General features: G+C 55.0%; 1 protein-coding gene and 1 long non-coding RNA gene across 11 annotated transcripts in view; one reads left to right on the top strand and one right to left on the bottom strand.

Moving 5' to 3' along the window:
- Positions 1 to 36: 36 nt before the first annotated feature.
- Positions 37 to 4635, top strand: LOC309853430. Its single transcript, XR_014305671.1, has 2 exons — positions 37 to 116; positions 2371 to 4635. It is a non-coding gene; the product is annotated as an uncharacterized lncRNA (long non-coding RNA).
- Positions 4636 to 5546: 911 nt separating this feature from the next.
- The window catches only part of EPS15L1 (epidermal growth factor receptor pathway substrate 15 like 1), a 95138-nt gene continuing 82794 nt past the window's right edge, over positions 5547 to 17890 (bottom strand). For 7 of the 10 annotated variants that reach the window (XR_014305131.1, XM_082708503.1, XM_082708504.1 and 4 more), the window contains 2 exons: positions 11137 to 11342; positions 5547 to 6227 (listed from right to left, as the gene is read on the bottom strand). Coding sequence is in view for 9 of the 10 variants with exons in the window: in XM_082708503.1 (XP_082564629.1) it covers positions 6081 to 6227; positions 11137 to 11342 (353 nt within the window). In the remaining variant the exon portion in view is untranslated. The remainder of the gene's footprint in view (positions 6228 to 11136; positions 11343 to 17890) is intronic. The other 3 variants (XM_082708509.1, XM_082708511.1, XM_082708510.1) reach the window with 1 other exon arrangement.

Genomic DNA, 17890 nt, shown 5'->3' with positions numbered 1-17890 from the left:
GCATCTGTCCCCTCGAGTGGAAAGTCCCCTGGCCGAGCCTCGGCATGGAAGACAGCACTCGGACAAAAGCACCAATTGCCTGGATGTCGGCCAATGACGGACTTGGTCTGCACAAGGTACTCGGCCACTTGAGCCCCCTTCTCTCAAAGACCTTTACATCATCTCAGGGTTTGTGTCCCTGCTCCCCAGCTCCGATCAACGTCCTCTATGGAGAACGAGGCTTCCTTCATAAGCAATCGTGTGCGGTAGCTCGTTAGCTAGTATAGACAGACACCCTGCTCCGCACACTCCCAGGGAACGATACGCCCGGCTCTCAAAGTGCAAAGCAATCACAATTGTAGCAACCAGAGCCTCAATCATAACCATCCGACCCAGTAATAACAAAACCCACTACTACTGGCTGCGGGGAGGGGGTGATGGGGGAGTTGTTCCATGGGTATGAAGTTTCAGTTTTGCAAGATGAAAACGTTCTAGAGAGCTGTTGCACAACAACGCAAAGATAGTCAACACGACCGACTTGTACACGAAAAATGGTTGAGATGCTAAGTTTTGTTAGGTGGGGCTTGGGGTTCTTTTTTTTTTTTTTTAAAACCACAATTAGCTAGATAACAAAACAACCACTACTACTGTGGGTCTTGCCACCTTCAGCACCTAGAATGTGCTGGAGAATTCGCTATGGATTCTCACAACAGCCATGAGAGGTAGAGTTATTATCCTCAGTTTACGGAGGAGGAGCAAGGACTCCAAGGGATGAATGAGAAAGGACTCCCCAGATCTGTAAAGAGGGGAGCTGGATGGACACCAAGTCTGTCTGACTCAAGGCTGTGTCCTTCCCAGCGCACCCAGGGTCTCTTCACACCGCTGTGTCTTCCCCCGTCTCCCTCAGGGGAAGAGGAGCCATAGGTCTCTTATCCTAGGATCTAGAACCGGAAAGGAATCGGGAGTTCCGGGCTACCGTGCTGTTCCCTTAGAACCAGGATCCTCGCTTCCTTTACAAAGTGTGTTTACGGCTGAACAATGGCTACATCTCATCTTGGGTCTTTTTTTGGCTCTTGGAATGGAAACTCTGCCCTTCGTCTTTAGTACAAAGAAACAATATCACAGCAGTCCACTATCTCAAAAGTCCTTATGCTCTAGTCCTCAGGAAGGGTCTCTACCCGTGGGTTGAAGGTCAGCGTAGGAAAACCATCACAAGGTCACAGAAACTTGGTCATATATGAAACTTGGCTTTCTTGCAATGTACTGGGTATTTTAAGTTTATATTACAATACATATTATTCATAAGTATTATCGACACAATGTATTGATATTGATAATGTTATATATACTATATGTCATAAGAATATTGTTATATATAAGTCTATTATATGTCAGGCTACTAATTATATAATATTATTATATGTATGTGTAATAAATGTATAAGAGTACACACACACACACACACACACACACACATTAGTTATTTAAGCATTTCCCCCTTAGCTTTCAAATACTTATTAAGACTGGAAAAATATTTTTTCAATTTTTTTTAATGCTTGGGAAAATATTTTTATTGACATACATTTGACATATAGCATCGCATACATTTGTACATTGTGTGAATGTAAGGTGTACATGTTAACTTGATATACATATATTATGATTCCCACTGTACCAATACACAGCACCTCTCTCACATGACTTAATCGTAATTTGCTTTTAGTGTCTGGAATAATTTCTAGTCTCTTACCAAGTTTGGTGATCATAATACAACGCTGTTGTCTACATGTGCACAAAATATTCTAAGCAAAGACGAGGCTAAGGGGATGGTTTCTATTTTTCTCTTTTATGTTACCCGGAATCCTAAAATGGGTGTCTTTCTGGAGATTTGAATAATAATCTTCAGACTTTTAAAGCTGGGAAGGTCCTCCACTAGTGGTCCCGCCCCATCTCTGCAGCCAAATGAGGAAAGTTGAGTCCCAGAGCACTTAGGTAGCATGCTCAAGGTCATGAAGCAGAATGCACACAGCACAGCCGCCAGAAAGCAAATCAAAGGGATATTTAAAAACCCACTAAACATAAACACAACGCGAGCCATGCAAGCCCACATCACGTAATTTCTTTGGAATAAGCTGGTGATAAGGATCACATTTCCCTTTATGTTTTTTCCAACAACAGCTCATGATACAATTTGTACAGCTCCTGGTAACTTTTACTGGGGAAAATTTGGGGAAAAAAGAAAACAAAACAAAACAAGACCAAAAGGTCCATGTTTCAAAGGAACCAGATCTGATAAGGGGGCAGAAATATTTACTCCATTATTTCAAGAGGCAGGTTCTTTGTTTCTGGGATGCTTCCTGTTTTAAAAATAGCTTTCCACAACTGTTCCAGGACTAGGATGTCCTTTTAAATGAAATTGGCTTTGAAGATGCAATTCCATTTATTAGGAGAAAGTTGCAGACCATCAATCACCTTTTTGCAAAAGGCTGCTCAGGTATCCCGGACCCTTGGGTTCTGATCCTGCTGCACCCGGAGCTGGGTCGCGGACCCATGAGGAGGTGGGGAAACAGCTGTGACAAGTGGGAGCCGCGGTGGGGGCTGGGGGTGGGGGTGGGGACACGTCCTAAGGGGACAAAGGCTTCCAGCCATCGGGTTAACATCAGTGATGTCACCACTCATGTGCAGGATATGATAAAGGGAAGGGGGGGGGTGTGACTCTGAGTTCTAGGTGTGATCGCAGCCTGGCACTGTATGAGAAGGTGCCCACCTTTCGAGTGACGTGGACTTGAATGAGGAAGGTTGAAAGGACATAGGGACGAAACTGCCTTCCAGCCTGTCTGCCAAGGGCTCGGAGCAGGGAAGGCGGCAGAATCTGGCTGGCAGCTGTCAGTGAGCGATGCACGTAGGGGTGGGGCGGGAGGAGGGGAGATTTGTGGTTCTCTTCTCGCGGCTGTTATGTTTGGAGATTTTCCTCATCAGCGCTTTCAACCTGGACACTGTTTTTCAGGAAAGGATGTGCGTGTTCCTCGCCAAGGAGGAGGCAGAGAGCGCCTGTGGGCGTGGGGATGGATCGGTGGATTCGAGGCCGATTATTTGCACAGCAGATGTGTGTGTCTGTGTGGGGGGGTGTATCCCTGAGTGTGTGTATGAGGCTGAGGAAAGAGGAAAACAGGATTTAAAACTGGCTCATAACCTTTTGGGGGTGGTTGGGTGAGAGGGGAGGTGGTCTGGGAACTGCTGAGAACGGAATGAAAACGTCACGGACACCCTCCGCAAAAAAGAAAAAAAAAAAACCAAAACACACACACAAAAAAACCCAAAAAACAAAACCCAAAAAAACCTAATGACACAAGAAAATTCCACAAATGTATCCTCAGGGGTTCAAGGGTTCCCAAAAGCCCACGGTACCCTCCCCCCGCACCCCAGGACTAAGTCAGTGCACAGCCCTCCTATTTAAGACATCAGGAGACACTTTCTGTACCTTTTCTAGGCACAGTGCATACGTAAAAAAGCAGCAGGCAAGGAAAAACAAATCTTTCCGACGGCCAGCAAAATGCTGAGCCACTGACCCTTGGGGCTTCAGGGCTCTGGGCAAATGAGTACCGGCATCGAGCCTCAGTTTTCCCATCAGGACAATGCGCCCGCACCCTGCCCGCCTCACCCGCAAGGTTGCTCTGAGGTTATAACCAAAGGATGGAGGTTGAATCCCTACAGACATGGTACAGTTTTCACCGTATGCTCAAGCGCGCAGCCGTGGGCACCTTGGAGAGTGAGGCACAGTGACCTCCCCCAGGGGACACACGATGGTCCCCCCTCAGGAGGAGGAAGCCTTAGGAATCGCCTCCAGACACGTTCTGGAAGCTGCTCACCTTTCCAGAGAGGATGAGGGGGTCCATCAGCGCTCAGGAAGCCCACAGGCTTCACGAGAAGCCCCAGGCCCACATCACTGCTAATGACAGAGTGAGGCCATCTCGTGGGCACCGGGGGCCCCTCTGGGACTTCAGAGGCCTCTCGTCCATCACCTGGAAAAGAAAGGTTTCCGAGGACCCTGACTGTCCAGGGTGCCCCTACATTCCCTACCCCGTCATGAAACCTCCAATCATGGCGTTCTCCTGGTCTCACGGGTTAGCGCCCTGACAGGAGTGTGTGTCCCAAAACACCTGGGCCCGAGAAGCTGCCTTTCTAAAGTCCATCCGTCTCAGATGATGGTCAGTGTCAGCGACAGACAGCGTTGATGATGGAACCCACGTCACCTCTGTGCTCCGCCCCTGCCTGTCACCCCAAGTCCCAGACAAGCCAAACCCGGGGCCATGCTGGGAGACCCCTGCCCAGCCCCCTCCACAATGTCAAGGTCAGCAAAAAAATGCAAGTCTGAGAAACCCGCCGGGAGGAGGCTGGGGAGGCGAGACCACTGTACACACAGCGGGGTCCTGAGACAGACGAAGGTAAAAGCACGGAATAAAGGGTGACCTTTAATAAGAATTTGTCGATACTGGTTCACGAATTGTGACAAATGTACCATAGTGACGTTACGATGTTAAACACAGGGGAAATTGTGCGGTGTTTGTGGGAACCCCTCTGTATTATCTTTGCGATCTTTTTCTGCAAATCTGAAACTGCATCTAAAATGCAAAGTTTATTAAAATGTAAAATGGAGTTCATAAACACCTGTTTTGGGATTCCCTGGCTGCAATGCAGCCGAGAGGCAGCGTGCAGGGGGCGGGGGTGAGCAGCCGGCCTTGGCGGCAAAGGGCTGCAGACCTTGACCCAGAGGCACAGGACACTGAAAAGGAACTTTCCCAAAGAAGGGTCTCGGAGTCCAGCCCCACCAGACGAGGCTGGGGCTGTGTCCTGAGACTTCGCATCAAAGCGGATCCTGACGGGGAACCCTGTGGGCCTGTTTAGTCCTCGCGTCCCCATCTCGTCCCCTTCCAAACCTGCACGGGCTGGGGGTCCGAGGCTCTCTGCCGCCCTTCCGTTCCCAGGCTGCTTGGGTTCGAAAGATTTACCATCTTTATCGGAGAGAAGTTGGCCTGGAGTGCCTCAGTTTCCCTGGGGTTAGTGAGACAGAAGGCTGGGGCCAGCTCTGCAATGTCCTGGGCAACTCCTGAGGTCGTCCCCACAGTCATGCCCAAGCTTCTGGAATGTTCTGGGGGAATTCAGCTGCATCCCGGTGGGAAACTGTCCTGCCTCCCGGTTCTGACTACAGTTTCCCGGTATGAGGACCGCCTGCGGCCTCGCCCCCTCCGTAGACCAGGCCTCAGTGGGCGGTGCAGGAATCTTTCTTCAAACTGCAGGGCCCTGACAAAGGGCCACCGCTCTAGTGACAGTGAGACTACAACCAACCATTTCAGAAACATTCTGTATCCTGGGGTGCCAGGGTGACCCCTAGAAACTTCCCCCAACTGGCTCTGTGGCCCTAGAAGCTACTCAAATACTTAGGATCGAAACAAGAACGTTCCATCTGCTGGTCCACCCGCTGCGGGGCCGGTTCGCCTCTCTGATGCCACGTGTGAGTGTTAATGCGAGGAAAATAATATTTCAATGAAAGGGGGGGAAATAGATTGTTTTGTATTAAAATATTTTATATTAATCATTCAAACTTAATTTTATACAACGAATGCATACATCGCCCAGATGTCTGTCTCAGAAGGGGGGGGTCGAGGAGACACGGGGGTGGGAGCGCCCGGGCGCCGGTACGAGCAGGAGATGAGAGGCGAGGAGTCACCGCGCTTCCTCGCCTCGTCCTGTGCTGCAAATGGAGGAAGAGCCGGTGCTGTCACTCGACGGGGACATCACCGCAGAGAGCAGGATCTGCGACAGCGGCGCCTCTCCGGGCCTCTCTGCCAGGCAAGCCCCCAGAGCCCAAGGCCCTCTGACCAGCGAGTCCTTGACTTAACAGTGGCTGTGACAGGTCACAATGTGAACGGGGACTGCTGAGTGTGTGTGTGAGTATGTGTGTGAGTGTGTCTGTGTGAACGTGTGAGTGTGTGTGTGTGTGTGTGTGTGTGTGTGTGTGTGCAGACTGGCTGGAGTTTTCTCCTTCCGCAGAACCGCCCCTGGGGCCGTCCCTCCGTGTGCTGGTGGCCGGTGCCGGGCGTCTAGGCGGCAGGCATGTCAGCCTTGCTGAGCGCGATGGCCAGCTCCAGGTCCTCCTGCTCCTGCCGCCGCAGCCGCGCCAGCCTCTCCTGCTCTGCCTTCTCGCTCTCCCGCTTGGCCCAGGCCAGCTGCTGCTCCTCATTGCCAAACTGCAAAGGAAAATGGAGGTTGGGTTACTGGGCCCAGGAGCTGCAACCCGCCGCTTGGGGTGGCACCAGGGCATGGGGGCACGCCTGGCACGCGCTTGTCCGGGCACAGGGAAATGCGATGCTGGGGTGCACTGGGCGGGGGGTGGCGAGGGGAGGGCGGCTGCCCGGTGTGCACGTGAAAAACCAGAAAATGCTAGAAGCCCGTGTCTTGGTGGGGGGCGGGGAGGGGACACGCACAGCCCAGTCCTGACCCACAGTCACATGCACCAAGAAACAGGGCTGAGTCTGCCCCAAGCTACCGCCTCGGACCTCAGAGAAGCTAGCCGCCCGGCCCTCCGCAGGGAACCAAAGCAGGCAAGGCTGGGCATCCGTCTGGGGATGCGGAGGGCTCCTGCCCGTCCCCGGGTCAGAGTCTGAGGCTTCGCGGGGGTGTGAGCAGGGAGCCCCACTCTGCCTCCTCTCCGGGCACAGCAGGGGTGTCTGTGAGGGCGGCCGCGGAGCAGAGGTCAGCTGAACCGAGGAACTCAAACAGCAAACCTACAAGGCCTGGGCCTCAAGGACAGGCCGATCACACCAGCGGGTGGCAGACGCTGGGACTGGAGAGCTCCGAGACGCACATGGCGCTGCGTTTCAAATGTGCGCGGACAAGCCAGTCTTGAAATGTGGCCTCGCCACCCCAGCCACGGCCCAGGGAGCTCCGGGCCCGCGAGGAGCCTCCTCGTACTTGGATGTTTATAGGCGCCCTGGCATTTATGCTGCCCATGTGGCCACAGTTCTTGACGTCTTTTCCCAAAAGGTCCAATTAAAAAGAAACAAAACAAGGGAGTAAACCATTTTGTTTTTGAAACAAGGAAGAAAACCATTTTGATACCGAGATGGGTGGTTTGTGTCAAACCATTCAAGGTACCTTAGCTCTACAGAAAGAAAAGCAAAGCTCGATGTCACATGCTCTTCGCCACATGTAGGCCTCTGGTTCCCCCACGGGCCCCAATCACACGCCCCACACCCCTGAGCAAAGCTGCGGCCTGTCCTCGGGCTCAGCCTCCCTGGGCCTCTCCTCCCAGCACTGGCTCTGCTGGCTCTGTGCTAAGCACTGGGTGACACCAAAGAAAAGAGGCGGCCAGCCTCTGAAAGGCGCCCCTTGGGAGCAGACAGACAGACAATCCTGACCTGACACAGGCTTCGCAGAGGCCCGAACAGACCCCACCGGGAGCACTGGGGAAGTAAGCATGACAGGAATGCCCGGCTACTTCTGCACACCTACTGGGCCCGAGTGACAACCTGGAATGGGAGCTCCTTCGACAGGTGCGGATGCAGACAGAGGCCTGGGGAGAGAGGCGGCGCCTGCAGAGCCCGGGCCCTCAAAAGGCTGGACTTTCTCTGGGTCTGGGTCCGGGTGGAGGGGTGCAGCTCTGCGGGGTGAGAGGGGCTGCAAGGGGCTTGTGTGAGGTGCGGTGGGGGTGGGGGCGCTGGAGGGAGCCTGGCCTGGACCACATGTGGCCTGGAGAAGGAGGTGGGGCAGGAGAGGAGGCCTCCCTCTGCGGGGCCTTGGGGCTTAGCTAGGGACCCGTATGCGGTCAGCATGAAGAGGAGCCGTCTCCAGGAAGAAAGGCCCAGTCCCAGTTTCTTAGAGAAACTACCCAGGAAAACGTTCAGGGCCTGATGGGTCTCCAGGTAGGACGCCCTGGAATCTGGTCCGCGACCCTCCTGTTTCCATCACAGAAAGCCTCCACCCCCGCACTCTCTGGGGGATTTTCCAACACCTCATCAGGAGAAAAACAAGGAAAAACCCACAAATACTGGCAGAAACAGCTTCCCAGTACGGCGGGCAGCAGCGGGAGGGGACAGCAGGGCTGACAGGGACCTCGCCCTCTATTAGCAGAGGAGGGGAGGGTGAGGGCTGATAAGTAATGGCCAAGGCCACCCGGCCACAGCCTGGAAGCCAGGCCAGAAGGGTTGAGCGTAGCGGAGGCCACAAGGCCACGCCCCGATTCCACCCAGCCCCAGAGTCTCGGGATGTCCCTGCAGAGCCTCCTGCTCAAGGGGTCCCCGATTTGAAAGGAAATGTGCTGACAGGAACATTCCAGATGCCTTCAGAGCAGACTGGGGTGGGGCCAGCTTCAGGATCAGGTCTAGAGACTCTCCCCAGGTTTGGGATTTGTGCACATTTGAGAAGCAGGCTGGAGCATGGTGTCACAGAGAGGACCTGGAGGAGGAGGGTTGCTCGAGGCTCCCTCTGGGCCTCCAAGCAGCAGAAGAGCATCTCCTGGCCCCAGGCGGGGGGGACCCCCTTGACTAGTCCACTCTGGTCCTCCGACCCGCATGCACAGTGACAGCCAGAACCTGGGGCGCCTGTTGGCACAGCCACCCCTCCAGGAACAGCAGGTGACTCCTGCTTCATCCCTGCACCGTCCTGGAGCTGAGATACAGGGCACAGAATGCTGCCTCCCGTGGCATCTCCTGGGCGGTCTTCCTCCAGCAGCCTCTCAGCAGAAACCCGGGGTTCGGACGGCTGTGCACCCGAGGGCACCCAGGGCGACTCCTCACTGGGCCTGAGGCTTCCGGGCCAGGGGACACTTGCAGCCACCTCCCGCTGGCTCACTCCCGCTGCTGGGAGAGTTGCACCGAGCTGTCGGACGACACCCGGCGCGGCACATCCCATTGGAGAGTCGCTCTGCTCTTCACGCAGCCTTCTGGAAAAAGGAGCCATTTTGCTACCCTAAAAAGGCCACTTCCTAATAAACACATTTGCCTGAGACAGAAAGTCTTGTTTTTAAAGAAATCTCGGAGACATTTCCTGTGAACAGCTACAAGCACAACTGACCCATTGATGGAAACTCGGGGCTCGTAAACGAGAGGCTTCCAGAAGGGAAGGGCTAGGGCGCCAACGGGGGGGCTGCCCACGTGTGTGCCGTTGGCTTCCCTGAACTCCGGCGCAGGCCACGTGGCTTGTGCATGGCTGCCGGCATGTCCTGGTAGCACTGGAGGACACGGGCACTGAAGGAGTCACAGTGCTGATCCGCCAGGCAGCGAGAGACCTCTCCGTGACGCAAACACACGGCCTGAAGGTGGCCCAGACCCAGAGAAAGTCCAGCCTGTTGAGGGCCCGGGCTCTGCAGGCGCCGCCTCTCTCCCCAGGCCTCCGAGGTCCGGCAAACCAGAAACCACTGGCCAAGGCCTGGGTTCCCAGACGCCACAATAACACAAAGGCATCCCAGGTGCCCTAAGGTGGCAGAGGCCGGCCATTTCTACATCGCTGTATGACCGAAGGGGATGAACCAAGCCTGTCAGGTGTCCTGCCTCTCCCACACCTCAACCCCTCGGAGGGGCCAAATTCCGCAGTCGGGGGCTTCCTCTGGGAAAACTGGGGCATCCGGAGCAGGAAAAGGGATTTTCAACAAAAAATAGCAGCAAGGCTACAAATGCGGCAGAACCTGATCCCTCACCAGGCAACTAGGATGATTCGATACTGAGGTTGTTTCTGGAATGACCAGAAACATTGGCCAAATGACAGCTTAAAACCTCGTGGTTGTTTTTGATATTCTCCCCCAACAGCTCCCAGGGGTGGGGAGGGGCACAGAAGCAGAATCACGCATTTCAGAAAGCACAGCCATTTCTCCAAATTCCCAACCACATCTACTTACCCCTCTTGCCTACCCAGAACAAGAGTACCTGCATCCTGCGTGAATAGCTCTCTTTTTCTCCTCAGCGTTTTCTATTTATTTTTCCACCCAAACACAAACGCAGTACTATTCAAGAAACTGTAGATAGAGCGCGTTTTGTTTCGGGCTTTTATTAATACCGTCGCCGTTGGGATCCGTCCACAGCGTACACCGGCTGTCGGCAAAATCGAGCTAAGTGGAGTCATAAAACATTTACAGGTCGCCGAGGGCCGGGACCACCACAAGACAGCTAAGCACGAGGCAGATTTGGGGGAGAATCAGGCGCTCTCCGGGCACCGTGAGGGCAGGGCTGGTTTTAAGGACGGATGTTCTAGGAGCTGGAGCATCTAGCAGACAACGAATCTCCCACCAAACCAGGAAACAAAGCACTCTGTAAATTCGAACGTAAAAAGTGTGCCACAGACGGTGCAACCGATTCTGCGAAGACAACATCTGAAGCTCTCTGAGAACAAGGTTCTTGGTACCGAGGAAGGTACTGGAAACACCCCACGTGACTGCGTTTTGCAATCTGAAATCTTTTCGGTACCCCGAGAAAACAAGGGCTGGGCTCTCCAGAGCCCAGGATTAGCTTCAGAAAAGACACGTCACTTTGCTAAATGGCTCCGCGAGGGTCTGCGTTCAGGTTTGGCAAAGGGCAAAGGCCTTCAGTGCAGTTGTTCTAGGCTCGATTTCCTTCTGTCGTAGCTGGGGACTGAAATAAGTTCTAGAAAACCACACTGCTCTTCCTCCGCGTGCCCTGCCTGGGTCCTTCAATCCTTACTTGCTGCTCAAAACGCCCTGTGGTGGGACCGGCCCAACTCCTGCACAAAGACCCCTCTGGGGACAGTGGAACTCTCTAATGGGATCTTTGCGATCTCGTGTGCATACTTCGGAAGCGTCTGACATCTCAGCTTCCATACATCCATGAACGCCATGGCCTCCAGGCCACAGGCATGATACAGAGTCTACCAGGAAGGACAGAAACGGGCACGTGTGGCCGCCCTGCTAGGAGCAAGCATGCCTTGGTCACAGAGTACCCAAACTGCAGCTCTTTCTCTTTTTTTATTGAGAAACTGTTTTTCTTACAGAAAAGCAGCAGTACACAATAAATAACACAAGGGACAGTGTAGAGGTACCAGGACATAGAAGCCAGGTTTGCCGTTTCAAAGAGACAAAAAAGAACCCCAGAGAAGCTGCAAGCGGGGGCGGGGGGTGGGGGGGGTTGGCGCACAGGGAGCTCAACTTACAGAGGTGAAGTCTGCAAAGCCCAAGGAAGAGGCTTTAGAAGGTTTAGCTGAAGAGGAGGGAGCAAATGGATCTTTTCCACTAAACGGGTCCCCAAACCCCTTTTTATTTTGGAACGGGTCACTGCTGTCAGCCCCGAGTGGCTGGAATGGATCAGGGGGCTCGGGAAAGTCTGCAGAACCAAGCTGGCTTACAGGTGTACTTTTACCTGGAAAGTTTAGGAGAAAAAAAAAAAAAAAGGAGAAAAGAAAAGAAAAGAAAAAAAATACAAGTTACTGACCACAGATAGAACAGAGTCCTGACTAAGGAGGTGGGCGAGCACTCGCAGGGACACCCTCTCCTTCTTCGGAAAGGGCCAGAATGCCACTCTCCAGTGGGCCAGATCCCAGGGGAATCCTGGACGGATCTCGCTTTAGTCTCACCTTATCCCGGAGGCTTCACCGGTCTGTGGGCGATGCAAGAAAACCACTTCAGACACGCCCCTCCCTTCCCCACCCCACACAGCTAGAATGTACTGTCTTCAAATTTACATGCAGGCATGTTTCAAAGTGACTCATTTTAGTGGCAACACATTTACTATCACACCGAGTTAAAAAAAAAAAAAAGTCATGGCTGAGCAGAAAAATACACTGTAAGCTTCTAACAATAAAACAATGGGGAGAGGGTAGTATTTGCAGTTAAAAGGGGGGGGGATTAGTTTCACCATATGGGACAGAGTTAGCATTGGCTGTGAGGGTCTGGCCTCTGCTGTCCTGAGGTTTACACCCGCTTCTGCCCTTTGTGCTCGTGGCTCCCAGGGCCGGGGTTTGGGCCTTCCTGGGCTCGCTAGGATGCCGGGGTCGTAGCAAGGCCAATCTCGACCAGCTGCGTGTGGGATAGATGTGTTCAGAATTAGAGGGAACCTGGGCCATGAGACTATGCTTGGGGCTGTGGCCTGAGGGCAGGTGGCTTCTCCCAACAAGTCCTGCCAATGTGCCAGAATGTTCCACCAGGAATCAGGGGTCTCACCAGGCCTGCCTAGTGACACTTGATGAGCCTTCAGATCTGCCAGTTTTGTAGGCCTCGTTCCTGCCTAACACCACTCATGTGCCCAGTGAAGCACCGGGAGTGAGATGTTCAATTTAATCCAAGCAGCTCTGTGTCCAAGCCCCAGGTTAGAGACTAGAGGAGACTCGAAGTGATTCTGATTTGTCAGTCTAGCTGCTTATGCTGGTGTGCACCAAGAACCCACAAGCCAAGGGCCACATTCCACACACAACCACGGACATTTAGCTGACATCCAGAAAACGCTCCCAGCCCCGAGCAGTGCCTCTGGTGTCCCCACGCAGCACCTGAGCCTGGGACACTTGCCTCCTCACACAGCCAGGCTCTGCCAGCCCACCTGCCAGCCACAGCGCATACCTGCCCTCCCCTCTCCACGCCCAGCTCTCAGAAGCCTCCTCTCTGATGCCATGTTTCTACAGGCCCCCAAAGGTCCCTAAGGGGTCTGGGGCCACAGCTTGCCTCTGCTTCTTTTAGCTCTAAGACCTCAACAAGGACAAGTCCCTCAGCCCTAGCTGGCCTCAGTTTCCCGTGTGTGAAGTATGTGAGTGAAGAGGCAGGGGTCAGATGAGTGGCTGACGCACGGTGGTCCTCAGGCACGCACGCAGCTGCACGACTCTGAGCCCCACCCCGAGGCTGCCCCGGGCTCCACAGCGGGTGCTACCTTCTCAGGCACACCGCCTACCTCAGGCAGTGCCTGTAGGACTCCCAGGGGCCGGGGAGCGGGGAGGGAAGGGCTGGAGCACAGGTCTGTCTCTCCCTGGGGCCTCGAGTTGATTCACGGGCAGACGGGGAGCCCGATGGTGGGTGGGCCCTATGAGCTCAAAGAGTCCCCCCACAGAAAGCCTCTGCCAAGGCCCCTGGGTGTGTGTGCCCCACTGACACAGGTCACAGGACTACTCCCCAGAAGGGTAGTGCTGAGTCCACCATGCAACAGGAATTACGACTTCTCTGTCCCACAGCAACTGATCTGTCAAAGCGGAGGCCTGGGGGTCACTTTCTGTACTGGTCACGTCTCCACCGTGGGTACCTCCTCCCCTATCCATGACAGAGCCTTGCCTTCAAGCTCGCTGTCCAGCATCAAAGGCTCCTCCCCACGTTGTCGTCCCTGACGGCAGCTCTCCCACCTCCTCCTCGTCCTAGTCCTCGGCCCTGCACCCCCCCAGCCCCCCGCCAGGCTGCGGAGAGCAGGGAGCTCAGGACGCCCACCACAGCTTCCCTGGATTATTCCACTGGCCTTGAACACCTGCTCCCCCACGGCCACCATGCACAGCCAGCCTACTCCCCGGCTTAGGGATGAGCTAACAGATGAATCAAGGCCTCCCTGACCCCCAAAACTGTGGGAAGAGGAGATGGCTGTCAGGCGAGGCCAGCCCAGCAGCTTGCAAAACTCCAGGCTGTCTGCCTAAGAACAAAGGGGGCCCAGGCATACCCCAGGGGCACCCCAAGCAGGAGGAAGAGTGGGTGTGGGGCCAGGGTGCTCCAGTCCACATGCCCTCACAACTCAAGACACCCTATTTCTCTCTGTAGCCACTGTCCCGTGCATGTGGCCCTTACCTCTCCTGGGTCCCTGGGAACTGCTCCCTTCCAAAGGCTGCTCCTCCTCTCAGCTTCCTGCCCTGAAGGCCATCCCCACCTGGCAAAGGGGCCTTTTAACACAGAGCTGATGCCCATGCTCCTTAGATCTCCCAAAGGCTCGAAGCTGCCCTAGGAATACCCCCCAGCCTCATCCACCTGCCCCCCTGCCCCGCCACCATGGCCACCTTCCACCCTGGCCAGCTCAAGCCATCGTGCCCGCTGTTCCCAGGCTTGGGAGGCCCTTCCTCTTGTGGGCGCCACGCGCTCTGAGGCTGCCCCTCCCTACTCTTGGCTGAGATGTCTCCCTGTCTGCCGCTCAGCAGTCCCTGTCACATTCTGTCTTTTGGTCACACGCGTATTTTTTACTCTCGCTAGAATGGAAGCTCTGAGAGGTCGGGGTGCCACTGTCCATAGCTGTGTCCCCCTGCCCAGCGCGGGGCCCGACCCTCTGACTCCCTGCTGAACGAAGCTTTCCACTGCACAAGACCCCTGGCCCCCAGCCCAGCCTTGGGCCCTGCTTCCCCGATCTCGTGATGACTCCCAAAGGCCCCCAACCCCCACCAGCCCGCCAGGGCCCAAGTGGCACCTCCTTCCCTGGGAACCCCCCAACTCGGGGTTTTTTTCTGGCTGGTCCCTCTCCCCAGGATGCGCTCCTATCCCGTCAGCCCTGAGGCAGGCCAGATCTACCACTAGAAAACCAGGAGCGGCACAGCAGCACCCCCCCCCCAACCTGGTTCCCAGATTCCATCTCCTGATCCACGAGGAGGAGTTGTTATGGGTTGAAGGGCATCCCCCACAAACTCATGGTGTCATCTTCACCGCCAGCCCTTAGAACACGACTACGTTTGGATACAGGGTCTTGGAAATGGTAGTGGAGTTAAAACGAGGTCCTGTGGGTGGGCCCTAGTCCAGAAAGACTGGAGATTTTGTAAGAGAAGGAGACTAGGACACAGACACGCACAGAGAGAAAACGCTGTGAAGATGGCCCACTACCAGCCCAGAAGAGGGGTCCCAGAAGGAAGCAGCCCTGCTAACAGCCCGATCCTGGACCTCCAGCCCCCAGAGCCGTGAGATGAGGATGCGCTGCTGTGGTTTATGCCGCCCAGGCTGGGCTCCCACTCCGGCAGCCCGAGCCGGCTCGCACGGGGCCAAAAGAAGGACCCCCTGCATGGCTGCCACAGCAGGCACCGAGGGGAGGGGTCGACCCACAATGAGGCTGCCCGCTCTCATGGGTCAAGGTGTACGGGCTCGCCGATGCCAGTGAGCTGGGCTAGCTCGTTCGTGTGCCCTCCGTGGAGGCTTCCATGCCACGAGAGCAGAGCAGAGCGGCTGGGAAAACGTCAGGCCTGCAGGGACAGGAAGAGCGAATCTGGCCTTTCACAGACACCCCCCCCCCCCCCCCCCGCACAACCGGGACATGGAGCGCGCTCCCAGCTCGGGCACCTGCCCCGCGGGTAAGTACATCCCATGCTACTGCCGGCTGATCAGGCCCTTCTGGGAGACTGAAGGATGCTCCAGGAAAGGAAACTGAGGACCCCGACTGCTGTTCTCTGCCCTGACAGAGCCATTCAAAAGCCCTGGGAGCGGCTTGGTGGCATTTGCAGCCTCTGGAAGAGGGCACCGTCCCCCTGGACCCCTCCGTGGGCACCTGCCATCCCACCGCCTCAAACCCCCCTCTCTACCCACCCTCCCACAGTGCAGCCTTGGGCCAGGTGCCACCCCCAAGAGAAGATACACAGCCCCAGAAGTAGACCCCCATGAAGCATACCAGGAGGCCAACTCCACCTCGCTTTCCACACCCCACGCGACGGCACCACCCGAGGCTGAATCGCAGGTAGACAAACGTGTCCCAAGTGAGGCCTGCTCCGGGGGCTCCTGGAGCACCCAGAGCCATTCCAGGGCCTAGGACTACTGGCCCTCATCTGCAGTTAGCCAGTACGTGCAAGGACCCTCAAGACCACAGGCTTGGGGACACAGGCTCAGGTTGCATGGGGAAGGGAAGCTGACCTCAGAAGGCCTGGTCTTCGTGGCCTGCCACCCCCAGCCTCCTTCCCATGCCGCTTCTACTTTCCTGACCATCCACAGTGTCCAGGCCGGCACAGCCTTGCCCTTCCCCTGGCAGACCCTTCCCCAGGGCTCAACTCCTCCCCTGCAGGGCTCCTAGTGCCTTGTCCACCTCCCATGGCACCAGCCTTTCCTCTGGCCTCCAGCACACCTGAGGGTCAGTTCCTCGTAGGCAGGGCTCAGTAACCAGCGCAAGTCAATACCACTCCCCCTCCCTGGTGTGTGTGTGGGGGGGGCAGGGGCTGGCTGCTGCTATACGAGAGCCAAAGGACTGTCCCGAGGGACCCAGGGAACCCCTCTGGTGAGCTAGAAAAAAGTAAGGCATCTGGCTTCCCTCCCTTGCAAGAAAGAGCAATATTCACTGGTGCACTCTTCGGTTGATTTGTTTTTTTAATCAAAAACTAAAATGACAACGGACCAAACAGCACAATTCGAATACAGGAAAAAAATAAAGAGTTGCCGGGCACAGGCTGAAAATCTCAGGGCATGGCACACACAGCTCCCGGCTCAGCAGAAATGCTCAACTTCTTGGAGCATTTCTTACAGGGTCTGGGGCAGAGGGCAGCTATCTGAGCAGGGATAAGGGGTCTCGGACCCTCGCCCAGCCCCAGAGTGAGCGCAACGGTCCGAATGTTCAAAGGCTATCGCCCACTTTTCTGCTCTTTCCTTCTTTTAAATTGGGAACATCTCCCCACCCTGGTTTGGGTTTGTTGTGGTTTTTAAATTGCTTTTGGGGGTGGTGGTTCAGAATCCAGCCCTGCTAGGATTTCAAGCTGAGGTTTCTGACAACCCAAGAGGTTATCGGGGAGATGAAAAGCGCCGTTCACATCAAAACTGCTGGGGCCTGGTCTTGCCCCCGCTGCCGAAACCGTTGTTATTTAGAAATCATGACTGTGTTAATATGAAACCAGGGCACAGCAACTGCTCTTGATTTCAGAAGGGAAAAAAAAGAAACAGAACGGTTTTTCTCTGGGTTGTCTGTTTTTGTGCTTTGGCAGAGAGGCTGGATTACTGGACCTGACACGTGCAAAACCGGTGGCGTCCTGGCCTGGCCGGACACTCAACTGTGCTGGTGACTGGAGGCTTTCGGCCAAGAAATGCAACGCCACAACTGCCCTCGGTCCAAACTTTCTACCCCGCACCCCCATTTATTTTTAGCAGCTGCACTTTTAAAACATTCTGGGTGTAGTTCCTGCTTTTACATAACCACTTCTCCTAACGTCTTAATCGTTTTGCTGATTTTCTGAGATGTAGTTTATCTTAAACGTGACAAAGTCATTTTTAGTTGCCTCCGGGGCCCGGGGCGAAAAAACTCACTGCCGTTTTGTGCCTTTTCGCGGGTCCAGGAACCATGAGTAAGGAAAGATGTTGACCATGGCACGTTTCAGAGAAGGCAGTGATCATCGGTTTTTTACAACCTGTTGTAAGAGCTCCTGGGGGATGACTCCACACACGCCCCGGGTGGGAGGCGCGACCCTGCCATTCCTCGATGTGGGCACAGAGCGGAGGTGGGGAGGGAGGACCCGTAGAGTGACGACCCCCCGGGGGGCTGGAAGCTGCTGGGCTGCAGCCCAGGGTGACTCTCCAATATTCAGAGGAGTCCTCATTAACAGGGGAGAGGAATGCAAGATTGAAGAAAAGGCAAAATAGGGCTTATTTCAAACCGCAGCAGTTTCAACAGTTACCCAAGCGGTGCGCCGAAACCGCACACAGGACTGCCTTTAGCAAAAACAATATGAACCCGATGGTTTACCACAGTGTGTGCTGTTAAAAAAAAAAAAAAGAAACAACAAAAAAAAAAACCTCGGTGGCCGGCTCCACCCTGGTAGAAATTTCTTTAATTCTATTTAATTTTCGAGGCCATGCATGCCCCTGTGCCCCATATGCCATGAACCCCCAGGGTCGGGGAAGCGGCCGGGCCCCGGGCAGGTGCTCCTGAGTGAGTCTCTGGCAGCAGAGCTCCTTCCTCGCTGCGCCTTTCCCAACGTGCTTTCCAGGAAACTGCTGCCTGGGAAGGGTCCCTGGGAGCCTGGCCTGCCCATGGAAGAAACAACGGAATGCACACTTGAAAGG

Source organism: Mustela nivalis, assembly GCF_964662115.1.
Source record: "Mustela nivalis genome assembly, chromosome: 1".
Taxonomy (NCBI): Eukaryota; Metazoa; Chordata; class Mammalia; order Carnivora; family Mustelidae; genus Mustela; species Mustela nivalis.
The sequence above is the reverse complement of the archived record's forward strand: the minus strand, read 5'-3'. Positions and strand labels throughout refer to the sequence as shown.